Here is a 15,323-nt window from a genome sequence, read left to right as displayed (position 1 = left end):
ATCTCCAAGCGGTCTTATAAGCAAACGCCTACCACATCATCCTATCATCATAAGTTATTATATACATGTATATATATATTTGCTGTCAACCCATAGATTCGCAGCCCAACATATACCAATTGAATATACCTAGCATAATACATAATATATCATTTTATAGATATTTTGTTTATAATTATTTATACATTTATAAATGCCTATTTTAAAACCTAAATAAAAAAAGCATGTACACTAAATAACAAACATAGATCGAAGAAACGTAATAAAATATAAAATATAGATTCTATTTCAATGTAAGCTAATGGTCCACAAAAACATACAACAAAACTCTTAAAATGATTTAATAAAAATAATCATCTTATTCTTTTATGAAAATAGGTACAGAAGTATTTTAAAATATTGCCTATTTTATTTAGTTGTCATTTTATAAGCGTTGAGAACCAAAAAAATAATATATTGTGACAATTTTTTTTAATAAACTTTGTTTACAGATGAACATTGAATACATTGAAAGTATAACTTTTATTTTGCTCTACGAGTAACACATACCCTTTAGATTCTCACCATATCAAATAATTGCTTATAAAATCACAACCAAACAAATTCAATATTATAAAACTACTTGGTACCTATTTTTACAACAAAAATATTATATTATACTTTCCTAGATAATTGGAAGAGTTTTGATACATTTTCTTATAGTAGGTTTCAGCTTTCATTGAAATAGGACTTCTATTCTCTAATTAATTGTATTGTTTAAAAATCCCGTGTAATCACAAAAGTCAAACAAAGAGCACAAGATATCTTACTTTATACAATCCGTGTGATTGTGTTTGTTTTTTATCTATTATGTGTTTCTTTCTTTTAATGGGAGTAATTGAACAATAAGAACTTAATTAATTACTAGAAACGAAAAAAATACAAAAAAACATATCAGTGTATAACGAGTAAAACATATTTTAAATGAGTTTTTGCAAATAATTAAAGAAATATTAATATTACTTTATTTTGATACAATATTTGTTTTAATTATGTACGTTCTATGGTCTATTATATTACTCTGTTAATAATCTAAATTTGCATTAGTTACTGAACATTTTTTAGAAAAAATAATTATAGTATATTATATATAAGGTATAAGACTTATAATATACTTAGTGTAACTTATATATTATGTATCATTCATTCGAAATGATTATACACATTAATATAATATAATATTGAAAATTCATTTTTGTACAGTGAGGTTTGTGCTACGATACATGTTACAGGCTATGTTATTTATATATATATATATATATATATATATGAAATTAATACAATATTGTTATGGATATTTCAGTAAAAATCTGCAATCATGGCTCGTGACACGCCTGATGAAATGGTTCCTCTTGAGTTGGTCATCCCGGGCAACGCAAAACGAGGGTCGGTAGTGACCAACCGTATAGTAGACATTAACGCGGACGGACTACCCAACGGTCATTCCAACATGGTTATCCAAAAACCACTTAAGCTTAGAAACATCATAACCAAAGCGGAAGTTTTCGATTCGTTACACCAAAACTCTACGCAGGTAAGTCGCATGGGTTTTGGTAAAATATTTTACCTACAGACTAATTTCTCATTTTCTGTAAAACGTAACGATAAATCAACACATACATTTTGTACTAACATTAGCTGTTATGACCTACACGATAATATTAGAAATGTAAAATTAAATTTGATTAAACATAAAAAATATAATATATCTCTGGTTTAACCATGTACAATTGACAACGAAACTGCGATTGGAAATAAAAAAAAAATTATAAAAAAAAGACCTCGATTGGTTATCTGACTTATCTACTACTGAAAGAGTAAAAAGTTCAAAAGCCAACTCATCTTGAGAATGGAACGAACCCTATTGTTAGAAACACGTATTTTCGACGACGGAAATCAATAATATGTTTGGTAGTTGCATTTTTACGGTCCATTGACTATTTTTTTTTTTTTTCAAAATCATTTAATTTCAACCAGAAAACGGATATTATATATTTTATTTCAAACGCAGTGTGTGTCATTAAGAATAGACAAAATCAATTTTTTCATTAAACAAATTGATTTGACATTTTGTACAAATTTTAATTCGGTTTGACAGATTAAATTTCTAGTAAATTTATACGAATCGACATTACATTATGTGCTATATACATTATATGAAAGGGTTGGTGTTATCCATCTTTCAACTGTAAAAATGTCCTCAAGCAAATTCCATTAAAAAAAAAATTGTTTAATTAGTTCCTATATTAATAATTTTGAAATAAATGTTTTATGGCAACGGTATGTGGATATAAATCGCAATAAAAAAATATAATTGTAAGAATTGTTAGGATTAAACTTCTTCCGTTTAAATTTTATACCATTCTAATTGCTTCATTGTTACCTATTTGTACTCAACTAGCTTTTAATAAAATTTTGTGCTAAGCCTCATAAATTACACAATAGATACTGTTTACCGTAGTGCATATTTTTGAATAATTCCTAACCGTTCGGCAAACCTGTCAGACACATTATCGACATAAATCCTCGTTTTAAAAGCCTAAGCTTTACACCTTTTTTTTTTTTTTTATCACTAAATACATGTCCAGACACATTATCCTGATACTATTTTTAATATATTCTAATTGCGATATTAAAATATTATTCGGTTAATTTATTAGAATATTAACATGCGTTCATAATATCGCATAACACTTACTAACTATGTTATAATCAATGGGTAATGAATTATTTTGTATCTGTCCCTGAATAAACTGTACAACAACGAGTGTATTGATAGTTGTAATGACGTTTTAAAATGTTGTCTACAAAAAAAAAACTGTATTAAAATGAGAAAATAATACTTTTCAATTTTAAGTTTCACTGTCACTTTAGCTGATTAATGCGTTTATTGTCATCAAATGCGAAGAAAAGAAATAAGCCAGATTCGCATTCTGATAGGGCCAAACGGAAATCTTCATAATCGACTCCTATTCAAAAACTCTTTACATTTTAATTAAAATATCAAATTTACATTGAACTGTAATAAAATGAACTCGAGTGGACTAACCCTTAAATATTTTTTGTTTTCAATGGCAGTAGAGAATTAATATTTAATAAAGGCGTTAACTTATCATATACACCTGGCAGATTGATTTTTTTTTTAAGCTATTTTTCTCAGGATATACAAACAAGCAATCCAGCACAAGCTACTATGTATTATACAAATAGTGTACATTATACATATACTAAACCGATTTCAGTTTAATTTATAAACAATCAGGATTATATACATTGTGTCCTATAATAACTTATTTATGTAATTACTAATGTTTTAATTTTAAACGGTAAACATAAAAACTATATTAAAGGTAGACGGATAATTCCTGCTACCAACAATATTTTTTAAGAAAATAGATATTTTTTCCTTTTTAAAAATTGAACGAGCTGTTGTGACGGTATTTGTACATAAACATTTTATTCCATGGTGTCACTGTGTGGTAAAATGATATTTGTATGACATTATTAGTAACTTATACTACACATGTAATAGTTTTATTATAATATTCTCTATTTAATTTTTAACCATATCACCAGTAAATTAATTTTGTTGATATGAGAATAATTTAAGAACATTGTTTAAGAATATCCATTTTTAATACTAAACAAAGTACAATTTGTTTTAACTATTCTAAATAAAAATTATTTTATAAATTACTATGATATAACAGAGCCTGTGTTAATGCTCTATTGGAGAAATGTTCTGTAAATAAAATGTATTTTAGACAATTATTTTTAATTTAATTAAAATTACATAGGTGATTAAAACGATCCTACAGTACTTATGGATTTATAAAAGCGCAAAATAATAAGTTTACAGCCAAATTATTATATTTTGGAAAAGTTACAAAATAACATTAATTGGCAAAAGTGACTACTTGTTATACGTGTTAAGTGAAATCTTACAATAAAACAAAATTACAAATATAATTAAAAGATAAATCTGAAAAAAATCTTTCTCGTGCAATATAAAATATATTACTATGATCGTGTGTATTTAAAAATATTTATTTATGAAATGAAGTTATTTTAATTTTAAACACCTTTAGTTTCGTTTAGCACCTCAATAATTTTAATATTACTTGACAGAGAAAAAACATACATTACACAAGAAAAATAAATTTAAAAAACGTACGATTTAGAGTTTACCTTTCGTAAATTATAATTAAAAATTATCATAAAAAAAAACACAAGCAAACGTGTTTATAAAATGTAAAAAGCTTTTAGTTCATTATAAAAAAAATATTGGTTAAAATTTGATTTCAACTAAATATTATAACTTATTGAAAAGTATGAATTTAAATTTTTATATTCAATTTTTGTCTAGATTTATAATAGATTTTATTAATAATATAAGGTACACAAACAACTTTAAAATATATGTACATATCATAAACTATATACACAACTGCTTAGCAAAAAAACATTCATGACCGTTCTAACAAGTTTAGTTTAAAAATTACGTTTAGACCTAAAATCTATTGGATAAATTATATTTAAACGTTCAACCATAATGCTGAGAACGGCCGTTAAATTTAAGTGATATTGAACAGCAGAAAGGCAAATGAAGATTTTTAGTTTCTTTAGTTTTATATACACACATGTAATTGGGAGGCGTTCGATTAAATTTAATTCTTAAACACTTCACTTGCGAAAATTGAATCCACTAGTACTGTATTGAATCTACAGTATTTTATAGGTGTACCTCCGTTAGATTAAATATTATTAATATTAGTATAGAACGTGACGAAAACCTAACAGTATAAGCTTTTCGCCTATTCAGTGGTTCATGTGGTTAATGGTGCACGCTTTTTATGTGTGCATCTCTGACCAATTATGATGTCATGGCGAGGCTAAAAAAGATCCCCGATCACGCGTTCGAAGACCAATAAAATGTGTACTTATGTGCTTTTATACGGAAAGGGACGAGTGATGTCGACACAGGACACGGCAAAAAGAACACAAGTTGACGTTTATGAAAGGTGGTTTTTTATCCAACGATTCAAATGTTTTAACGTTTTCTGATATAAAAAAAAAAAGAAGTAAGATCCAATTAAGGCTTATTTGTTACTTGCATCTTTTACATTATTTTAAATGTTATTACTTAATTTAACATTAGAAATAAAATAATAAAAATAACTCTCAAAAGAGTTTTCTCATAATATATTTATAAACTTACTAAATATCTGACAATCGAAGTTCCTTTTAGTAGTAATAGTAGTTTAGTAGGTAAATATTTCTTAGTAGTTTTTTTTTAAGAAAAATATTTATGTGAATTTTTTTTTTTTTAAATAATTATTATTTTTATCAAAATCCTTTTTATGATCTTGACAGATTACTGCAATTGATTTTGTTTAGAAAATCGTTATAACTTTGCAAGTACCTAACTTATAAAACTATATATATATATACATATATATTAAAAAAGAAAATATACAATGCAAATAAGTTTGTTATTGATTTCTTTGAAACCGCTGACTATTAAAGGATAACAAATAACGTACAATTTATAATATAAGAAAGTATTAAAAACTTCACTTTTAAAAAATATTTATAATGCAAATATAAAAAAGTATTTATTTTAAAACTATTTGTAATCGTGAACTAGCAATTCATGTTTATGCAATATAGGGGATGTGTTTATTTGTGAAAAAGCATGACTGTTGTTGTATGGCAATGTATATTTTCTAATCATTATTTTTGCTTCTACGACAGGCTTGATGATAATTATTATTTCATTTTGTTTACTTAAGTATGTCTACAGTCTATACGAGATAATGTATGTGTATATGATCGTATGTGAGCGAGACAAGTATTCAGCGCTAGACGGTGCCATTGAAATTTGAGATACACACAAAGTAGTTTCCACGTTGTGATTATATATTTATATAGAAAACGTATTAATGCCTAACCCACTCGAAGTTAATTTAAGTATTGGGTCCCGTTTTTGGATGACAACAAAGATCTAACAAGCTCAACAAGCTCTAAGACTTACGCACCATCAGCGCGAGGTTAACCTCTGCCAGTGAGGCAACTTCGGAGTTCTTGATTTCTTCTACCAAGATCATATTACTAGGTCAATGTGTAAATCTTTAAACAAAGTTGTTTCGCCATCATAGTATGTCATATGTATTTCTTGTATGCATTTCGTAGATTCTATTTGAGTAAGAAATATGTTTTGTTTGTAAACACAAAAAATAAAAAAGTAAATTTAACACACACGTTTTACTCTTGACATTTTTGCAAGTTGGTATTTTCTATAAAAACCGTATTTATCAATAACATAAACATTAGCTATACACAGAGTGTTCAACAACAAAAGTCAAAGTTTCTTATGGTATTCAATTTTACTCTTAAAGTCCTGTGTCTTTTACGACGACGTCAAAGATCTAGCACATCAGTTTTGAAATATGAATATAAATATATTTACTTTAAACGTATCTGGTAAAAAAAAGTGTTTACTGCGAAAAGTTTAAAATATTTTAATTGCACTAGTTTTTGAATATTACACAACGTAACACATTTGCAAATGGTTTTCAAATAAATGTTAAAAATTAGTTTTTAATGGGCAATTTGTCAGCCCGGTAATTTATACTTCTTTTACACAAAAGTTAATTTTTTGTTATTAAGCACGTCGTGTGTAGTTGAATTAGAACAGATTGTCTTAAATAATAATTTCATGAAAAATTTTTGATTTAAAAAAAAAAAACCCCGTTGTATTTTGTGTAACTATTTGAGTATTGTACAGTTAAACATTTTAATAAAAATGTCTATTAGTTTGCATTACAAATCCGCATTTACATTGATAAAAGAATGTTTTAACGTAATAGCTGGAAATAAAGCTGACTGTTAACCTGCCTCTGACAAAAACATTTTTGGAGTAAGAGGGAGCTTTTTTATTTTTTAGATAGTCACCTGTCCACAGAAACTGCTAAAAGCCGAACCATTGACCATGCATAACAACACTGCCGTTTTATTCTACTCGGATACGCCGTCCAAACTTTTTAGACCCATGTGTATAATAACAGTTTTATTAGTATTAAACAAAGAAAGCCAGCACAGTTTATTTGGGGTTTAAACTATAAAAATAACTTATACCATGGCGTATAAAATGTCTATGTTGTAATTGAAATGTGTGTTTATGCTTCAAAGAGAAACGTGTTTAAGAAAAATCCATAAGCGAATATACAATCATAGACTAGATTAATTAGGTTAGGTCTAATTTGAAAAAGTGTGACATAGTTTTAAAAAAATGTAATTACATTTAAAACTAATCTTTTTAATAATTTATCACCATTTTATAAAATTTAAATGTATATACTACTTATAAAATATTATTAACTAGTTACCCAAAATGATTATAATATTATTGTTATTTTACATTGGGTTCTATCACTGAATGGCCGCCCTCCTCATATCATATTATTGTTTTATTTTATATATATATATATATATATATTGTTACTATTGGCTTATTATGCTCGAAGCAAGCATAGATTATAAATATTCTTAAAATAAAAAAAAATAAAAATGTTTTATTAAAATCAAGTTTTAGTATATCGCAATAGTTTTAAATAAGGATTTACTAATACAATATAATTACGAACAAAAATACATTTAAAAATGAACAGGCCTGCAAATAAGTAAATAGTACTTCTTAAACAACCATTTCTTAATAATACTTCAACAGCAATACTTTAATTATTTGCTATATTATATTTAGTAGTGAAATAATATATTTTTATTTATTATTAAATAGCAATAGTCAATGAACTAATTTTGTGTTTATTGTATTCTGTTACATTTTAAGAATGCCACCATTTGACTTTAATTAATAAAAAAGTAATTCCTGTCACCAATTCTAGCGTAACTACCTATCAATAAAATGTAATTAAAAACAAACTTTTTACACTGAAGAATACTTGTAAATATATTGTGGAATTTTAAAAAGTTCAAAAGTTCTTGGAAGAATCTGTTTTTTTAAATATAAAACTTATTTTAAAATACTCCTAAGTTCTGTCGAACTAATGCAGTTTTTAATTAGAAAACACCTTTGATGACACCTGTTGTCACAACTGATTATTGAATAAAACTAAATAATTAAATCGTATCTATGTGTATAACAGAAAAATACAACACAAGACATGTTTTTTCCAAATGGATGCAATTTTAAAATTTGCCTTACTATGACGATAACCAGCCTACTTCTCTAACTCCATCAATTAAATTTTTTTGACTTCCTGACACAAAGTGATCAATCTTAATTAACAACAAGCTATAAAACAAAAATATTCCGTTCTTAAATTAATTAGCTTTACTATGACCTACTTAATTTTAGATTACCTTTATAAACTATTTCTTGACTTAAAATTTGTTTTAATCGCTTCTATTTTAACAGTCAATACCGTACTTTGTTTTTGAGTATTTCAAAATACTGATTAACATTGTTAAAAATAAAAACAGTTACTTATTTTCCAAACTTTTTTGATAGTTATGCTGTTATTTGACAATTTTGTAATAATTATAATACGATTCATTTTCAAGTGACATATTAATTAATATACACAATACATTCTATTCAAAGCACTCTGAAATCTGATTAGCGATTACATAAAGAAACTTGAATCCTATCTATTCGTATACCTCCCTTAAGAGCATAAGAGTATAGGTTCTGACAACTAGCTGCCAATGAGTGCTGCTAGCAACAAAAAGTTTTCAAAAGTTTATGTAGATCCGAGATTGTTTCTCTGTGATTACTTTAGACTTAATTGTCAAGATGATACGTTGCGATTTATAATTGATATTGTACTAACTACAATAATATGTTAAGGAAACTCATATTTAGAATTACTAAAAATGAAATTAATTAATTTCACACGGACGCAGTCTGTGCATTAAATTTAGCACATTTTTCCTGATACAAATTACAATAAAATTAAAAGAAGACACCTAATTGTAAGACGTTGTCAATAATATATAAATTATTTTAAAAATTATTCAAGCCTGCTTTCGATATCGACAAATTTTAAGGTCAGGATAGGTCAGTAGTGAAACCCAATTATATTATCAATATAAAATCATCAAGCCGTCGCTTTTTATAAATGAATAATGAATAATGTTGATGAAAGTTGTTCTCTGAAATTTAGTTTTAGTTTACATCCACTCGATATGACAAAAAAAAATTCTTTTATTTATAGTCTAACAAAAAAAAAAATTCCCCAAAACCAGGACAATTTTATTTTGATTAAGTACAAAACGTATCGTGACAAGTTTGTTTTTAAAAATATGCAGGTGTAGACTCGAGTATTTTTATTAAAATGATAAGTTATATTACCCAGATATATTTGCTGTAATGAATTACTAATTGTTTTAAATAGAAGCACGCAATTATTTGATTAATAAACTTTAGTACCTTAACAGCTTTATTGAATACTAACATGCATAAAAGCCAAAAAATTATACAAATTTTAAGATTTTCTTTTTTAAATTTACTGTATGTGACTTAAAATATAACTAATGAAATTTGATTTAAGGCAAAACAAAAATACTGAGATAATAAAATAATTGTGTTTTAGGAGTCACAATTGTTTTTTCGACGCGACTATTTGATCTGAATTTAATTATTAGGCTTCTAAAAAAATGCTAGCAACCAAACAACTATACCTTAAAAGTTGTTATCTTCAACGATTTTGAATGATCTGAATTTATCAAGTCTCCCCCTCTCACATCTGTAGCTACATAGTATCTTGAGTTTTGTAATATTACTCATTGGTAATATGGTTGAAGGTTGTCGCAAGACTGAACTGAATAAGATTTTAAATAAAAAAGTGATGCATACGATCCACAAAATATGTCAAGCTAGATACTTGACCCGGGGAAAAAATTAGTTTCTCATTAAATTCTCACTTTAATAAAAAAATACGTGTTTACATTGCACTCGAGAAACATAGATGGGAAATGAGTTCACGCAAAATTCTCAACTATTTTTTCTCATTTGCAACCAGATGACATGCCATTGGCTTTTGCCAGCGTAATTTATACTATAAGCGTTGAACAAGCAACAACCCGTACTTGTTACGCGTCAATCGATCATTCCCAACGCCCTTTACAACATACTTTAACCAAGTATACGTACCCGCTAAGTCCATGTAGACTTGTTATGAAATAAAAAGATATGCGCCGGTACGTCTTCGGTAATTTGACGTCAAATTAAGTAATTTAATAATCAATATTGAAATATTGAGGAATAGCGTTAATAACACTGGAAAACTTACTAATGAACTTTTGCCAACATTTTCCAAAGTGTCAAATAATTTTTTATTAAATATTTATAAACATTAACCTGCTAATGTTAACATAGATTTTTTATCAAATTTAAAAATATTTTGTTCTCGTGGCACGTGGTACGTATAAAATATAATATTACGGACAACTACTTTAAGTAGCAAAGTATTTTTAAGTGGTCTAGTATATAGTAGTATAATAATATATATAAACAATAAGATATCCATCTTGGCTCTTAATAATTGTTTTCTATTTGTAAACTTTTTGTTTGGAACTAGTAAATAGTTCTAAGAAAGGTAAAACCGCCATTTCCGAAATTATCTCAAACGTCAACTACCACAGTGATTACAGTTAAGTTTTCCAAGTGTCTATTACAATAGTCGTCCGTTTTATAGTTTAAAAATGATTATCAATAAATAAACATACGTAATTGATTTATTTTTAAGCCATTTCATGTTTGAAATTTATTTGTCTTCTTGATACAACTACAGTACTTGCATTACCATAATATTATGGTGGCTGATTTGTTTATTTTATATTTCAGAACATAATTTTATGGTTGGTTAATGATTCATAATGAATATTTGTAATATTGATATAATAAGTTTTGCTTAATACACTTAAGCTTACGCAAGTTTATATATACCATTTTACTTTTAAATTAGATCTCATATTTATAGTTAAGATAAACACTAAAGTTAATAACTTATCTAAAGCTTCATTTGAATCTAACCAATGGTATTTCCATATGGAAATGAAACATTTATTGACGTTTCTCTTAATGTGATCGACTTAGTCAACTCATGAGTTGTTTATTTGTTTCATTCCAATTCGAATGCAATCGAAATCTACCATCATGTAAAAGACCTTTGTTGGCCTGCTTTGATGTGTGTGTATGCTTCAGGGAATTCAATAAAGTACCTACTTATTTTCAAACATTCCGATTGATCCTTACTTTATTAATATTGTTTTATTGTGAGTATTGTGACATTTAACAATTTATTAAAAAAAGTTAACTTTACTAAATTACTATAATATTGCGTTTTATCTTTAGTATGAAATAAAAGACGCGCCTTTTAGATTGATGGCATAAGCCAACAACAATTACTTTTTTTTTTGTTTCCATGGAAATTAAACATATTTCGGAGTATATTTGATACACTGTTTTAAAAAAATATTTATATTTGTTTAGATTGCTTCTACTTATAGATGTATAGCTTACTGCAAAGTTACCTTATATTGATTTAATTCATCAAAATTCAAAAATATAACTGTCAAGACGAACTCGTCCATACGTCTTTCGAATGGGTGTCTTAAAAAAAATATGGTTCTAGCTTTCAAACTTAATATTATTATGAATTACATTTATTATTTAATTTACCCGGTTACCAATTTTAAATTAGACTGTAAAATTTCTTCTTTTTTTGAGAAAACAATAATTTAATTGGAATTTGTTTATAAAATATACTAATGGTGTTTTTCCTTTTTAAGACATTGAATAATAATTAAAATATCAGTCACCGACTGACGACCAGAAAATATTGAATATCTTATTTAAACATGAATTTTAAAATCTTCCTGCCGAACGGTAAAAAATCCCTTTTTTTTTCTTTTTTCATTATAGTACATATTTTGTAATTCTAGATGACCTCTCTCCGGCTCCTTGCTAAATATTCCGTGGTAAACAACAGGGATTTAGAAAAAATCATTCACGTTGCTTAAGCACCTACTAATACCTTTGGTAAATTGGTCCGTCGACTGCAAAACAAATATTTACAACAAATATCTCAGCATAGCAGTTCACATTCGCCATAAAACACAACGCGTTGTTGTTTTTATAAGTTTACAGCTAATTTCAATTACTTTTTTATCCTTATTAAATCCTTATAAATTTATTTGTTTTTTTTTTGAAAATGTTTCTTATTTTATTTTGCTACATTACTAATACAATTAATTATGTAGGGTAATTCAAAGACTAAATCTTGATTTTCACGGTGAATGAACAATTGAAATGCGTGGTCTTAATTAAGCTATAATTTTATGGCTACAGTAAGTTATAATTGCGTTGCTATTGATTTTTTCCACTATAAAATTAGCCAAAAGCCCAACAAAACAGAACTAATAGCGTTTAATTATGAATTTAGCATCAAGCCAAACAGATGACTGATGATGACAATTTTATCTTTAGCATCTTTCGTTGCAATAAATCCTTATTTTCGCTTGTGTTAAAACTGAAAAATCAAAATACATATGATCTAAGTAAAAAAATGTGATCTTTGTCTTTATAGGACTTTTTATTAAGCCTTTTATAATAATAAAAAAATTGAATCAAAAACATAATTGCAATTAGTCTGATAAATTGTATAGGAGCTATACAGAAAAGTATGTATACGTTTTTATCATGTACTATTAAAAAAACATTTTTTTTTTAAATTTTAACTTACTTTTATCTCTTGTGTAAAAATATGTATTTATTAAAAAAAATGATTAAAACAAATACAACAAGTATCTGTATTTGCACGATTTTGATTGGCGATCAGTAACATAAAGCCACAAATAATAATATATAAGAAAGAGTAAACTAGTTTTAGACGGAAAAAAAGATTTAAAGATTAGTGTACTTTTCTGAATATTCGAATTATTCATTTTGGTTTTTATCTTGGCTGGATAAAGCTTGTTGTGTCCCATAAGTCTGCATTGCAAATGTCAATAAAATTAAATCATTTTTCATTTGGTGAACGTGATTTTATTTTATTGTTTTTTCACAATAAAACGTTTATATTTTTATAATTTCCAATTTTAAGTCTATAACTATAATTGCGTCCTATCATCGATAGTGTAAAAACTAAACACCATATGCAAGTCATGTATAGAAAAAAATCCGTGCCAGATGATAATCCTTCGGCTCAGTTTCCAGATAAATAATACTTAAATAAGGGAATCGAAATCTGGATTTAACGTCCGCACTTTGGTATTTTACCAAATAATATGAGTCGATTGTTCTGTATACTATGATACCATTCAAGTACTGCGACTACCTCTAATATAAAGGTACTCAAACAAGTTACTACAAAACAAAAGTCAGGAATAAGTATAATATTTTTTACTAAATTAACTGCAATATAATTCGAGCACGTTAACTAAACAATAAACAAAAGTTTTTTAAACCTCGTATATCAGAGCAGTACATTCATATAGAAATATAAAGTATCGATTTGTAGACCATCTCTATCTCCTTCGGGCACTGACTTATTATTTACACATATAAATGCGATTATTTTTAAACCACGTGTAATGCCAAGAATTCGGCAAAATATCGTGATATCTTTTTAGCTGATCACACACCGTATTGTGTCTATTTATCGAAGCGAGCGATTTCCTCGTGGTAACTAAGAGCTTTGATAAACTGCCAAGAGAATATAATATATGTATGTGTGTTTAAAGAGAATTATTACAATTATTTTAATTAATGTAAAAAATGTTTTTACATTAATATTGCGTAAATATTGTATAATATGTCAGGAGCAGGGCTCGGATTTTGTTTATAATTTTTTTTTTTTTTTGATAAATCCCAAGAACATCCCAGGTAAGATACAAATCTGTTTCACACTTCCCTGGTATCATAAACGAAACATTTTTTTGGGCTAATTTCTTAATATATTAACAAGCATTTTATTGGCAATTTTATTTTGCATATTTAAGCACTATAAAGTATTTTTTTTATTTTTATTAATGCTATGACTTCCGAGCCCTGGACTTAGGAGCAATATGAAAAATCTGTAATATAAAATAAATGGATAAAAAATCTTTAATACAAAACTAGTTATCGATTATTAATTTACATTTAAGCTTTATTAAGATTTTTGTATCCAATTAAAATTTTTAATTCGCATTACCCGCCTGCAATTGAATATTTGAAATTTGTTTTCTACATTTTCCAAAATCCTTTAACCCAAATTTCGTAGGTACGGCTGTAGAAATGTGCCATTGAATTGCTGATATGCAACTTTCAGTTTGGCGGTTTAGACTACGGTTCACCGGATGCTATATCACCAATGAATGCCATACACTGTTGCCATTCCACTACAAACCATAACACTACATTTGTATGGTAGTACTAAATTGTAGAATATTATTGCATGCATTGTGTATATTATTATATAATAGTATTGTATACATTTTTCTACTGTGTATTTAATATTTAGAATTGTGTAAACATTCTTCTTCCTTGTCTGGTCAGTTGCAGTCGACCATGAATTGACTGATAACCGATGATAATAAATGTCAAATGAGTCGATGAAAATTTGCAAATAGCGTTAGAAATTATTTACTTTTATAAAAGGTATCCCCCAGACATTGCAGAAAAGTGTCACACATTTGTTTAGAAAACATAATACTTAAAAAATTAATAATTAAAAATGGTAAAAAAAAAGCCAATACGGTTAACATGAAAATAGAACAATTTTATAAAGCAACAAAAACAGTTTAAAATGTGATTCATATATTTTTTCTAACAACAAGTATATAATTATCATCTGTTAATTATTCTTAATAAAAGTAATTTTGTTGCCTACCAATAATTGTTTACCATTACTTCAAAATAATATGTATTATTATAATATTTAAATATAAAAATCGTCATCGACTACAGCATACTCAGTTATTATAAGACATTTTGAGCTCAAACAATGTATTTCTACAAAGTTTACTCTACTAGAAAAACAAACACAAATTGTGAACTTTAAGAGCGTTTTTATAAAAAATCTCGAGTGTCAGATAAATGGACAGGTTACTCCTAATATTACTTACATTTTATTTTTATATTTTTCTTTATGAGATTACTAAGATACTGAAATTGTACAATCGCTTGGACTTTTAAAGTTTGATCTAGATTTTTGCACTTTTTATTTTGATTTCATAATCATTATACATATAGTTATACAATTATACTTATATCGTTT

At 26.6% G+C, this 15,323-nt stretch overlaps 1 protein-coding gene across 3 annotated transcripts in view; it reads left to right on the top strand.

Moving 5' to 3' along the window:
- Window positions 1-15,323, top strand: part of LOC126842921 (nitric oxide synthase, salivary gland) — a 60,312-nt gene that overhangs the window by 11,966 nt on the left and 33,023 nt on the right. For all 3 annotated transcript variants that reach the window (XM_050580161.1, XM_050580170.1, XM_050580152.1), the window contains one exon: window positions 1,343-1,573. In XM_050580161.1, the coding sequence (XP_050436118.1) occupies window positions 1,358-1,573 (216 nt within the window). In that variant the 5' untranslated portion in view covers window positions 1,343-1,357. The remainder of the gene's footprint in view (window positions 1-1,342; window positions 1,574-15,323) is intronic.

Source organism: Adelges cooleyi, unplaced genomic scaffold (genome assembly GCF_023614345.1).
Source record: "Adelges cooleyi isolate 19-005CV unplaced genomic scaffold, UGA_ACOO_1.1 ACOO_flye_CR_arks_rails_tigmint_CR_PRNA_108, whole genome shotgun sequence".
Lineage (NCBI taxonomy): Eukaryota > Metazoa > Arthropoda > Insecta > Hemiptera > Adelgidae > Adelges > Adelges cooleyi.
Note: the sequence above shows the minus strand (reverse complement) of the source record. Positions and strands in the feature narration are given on the sequence as shown.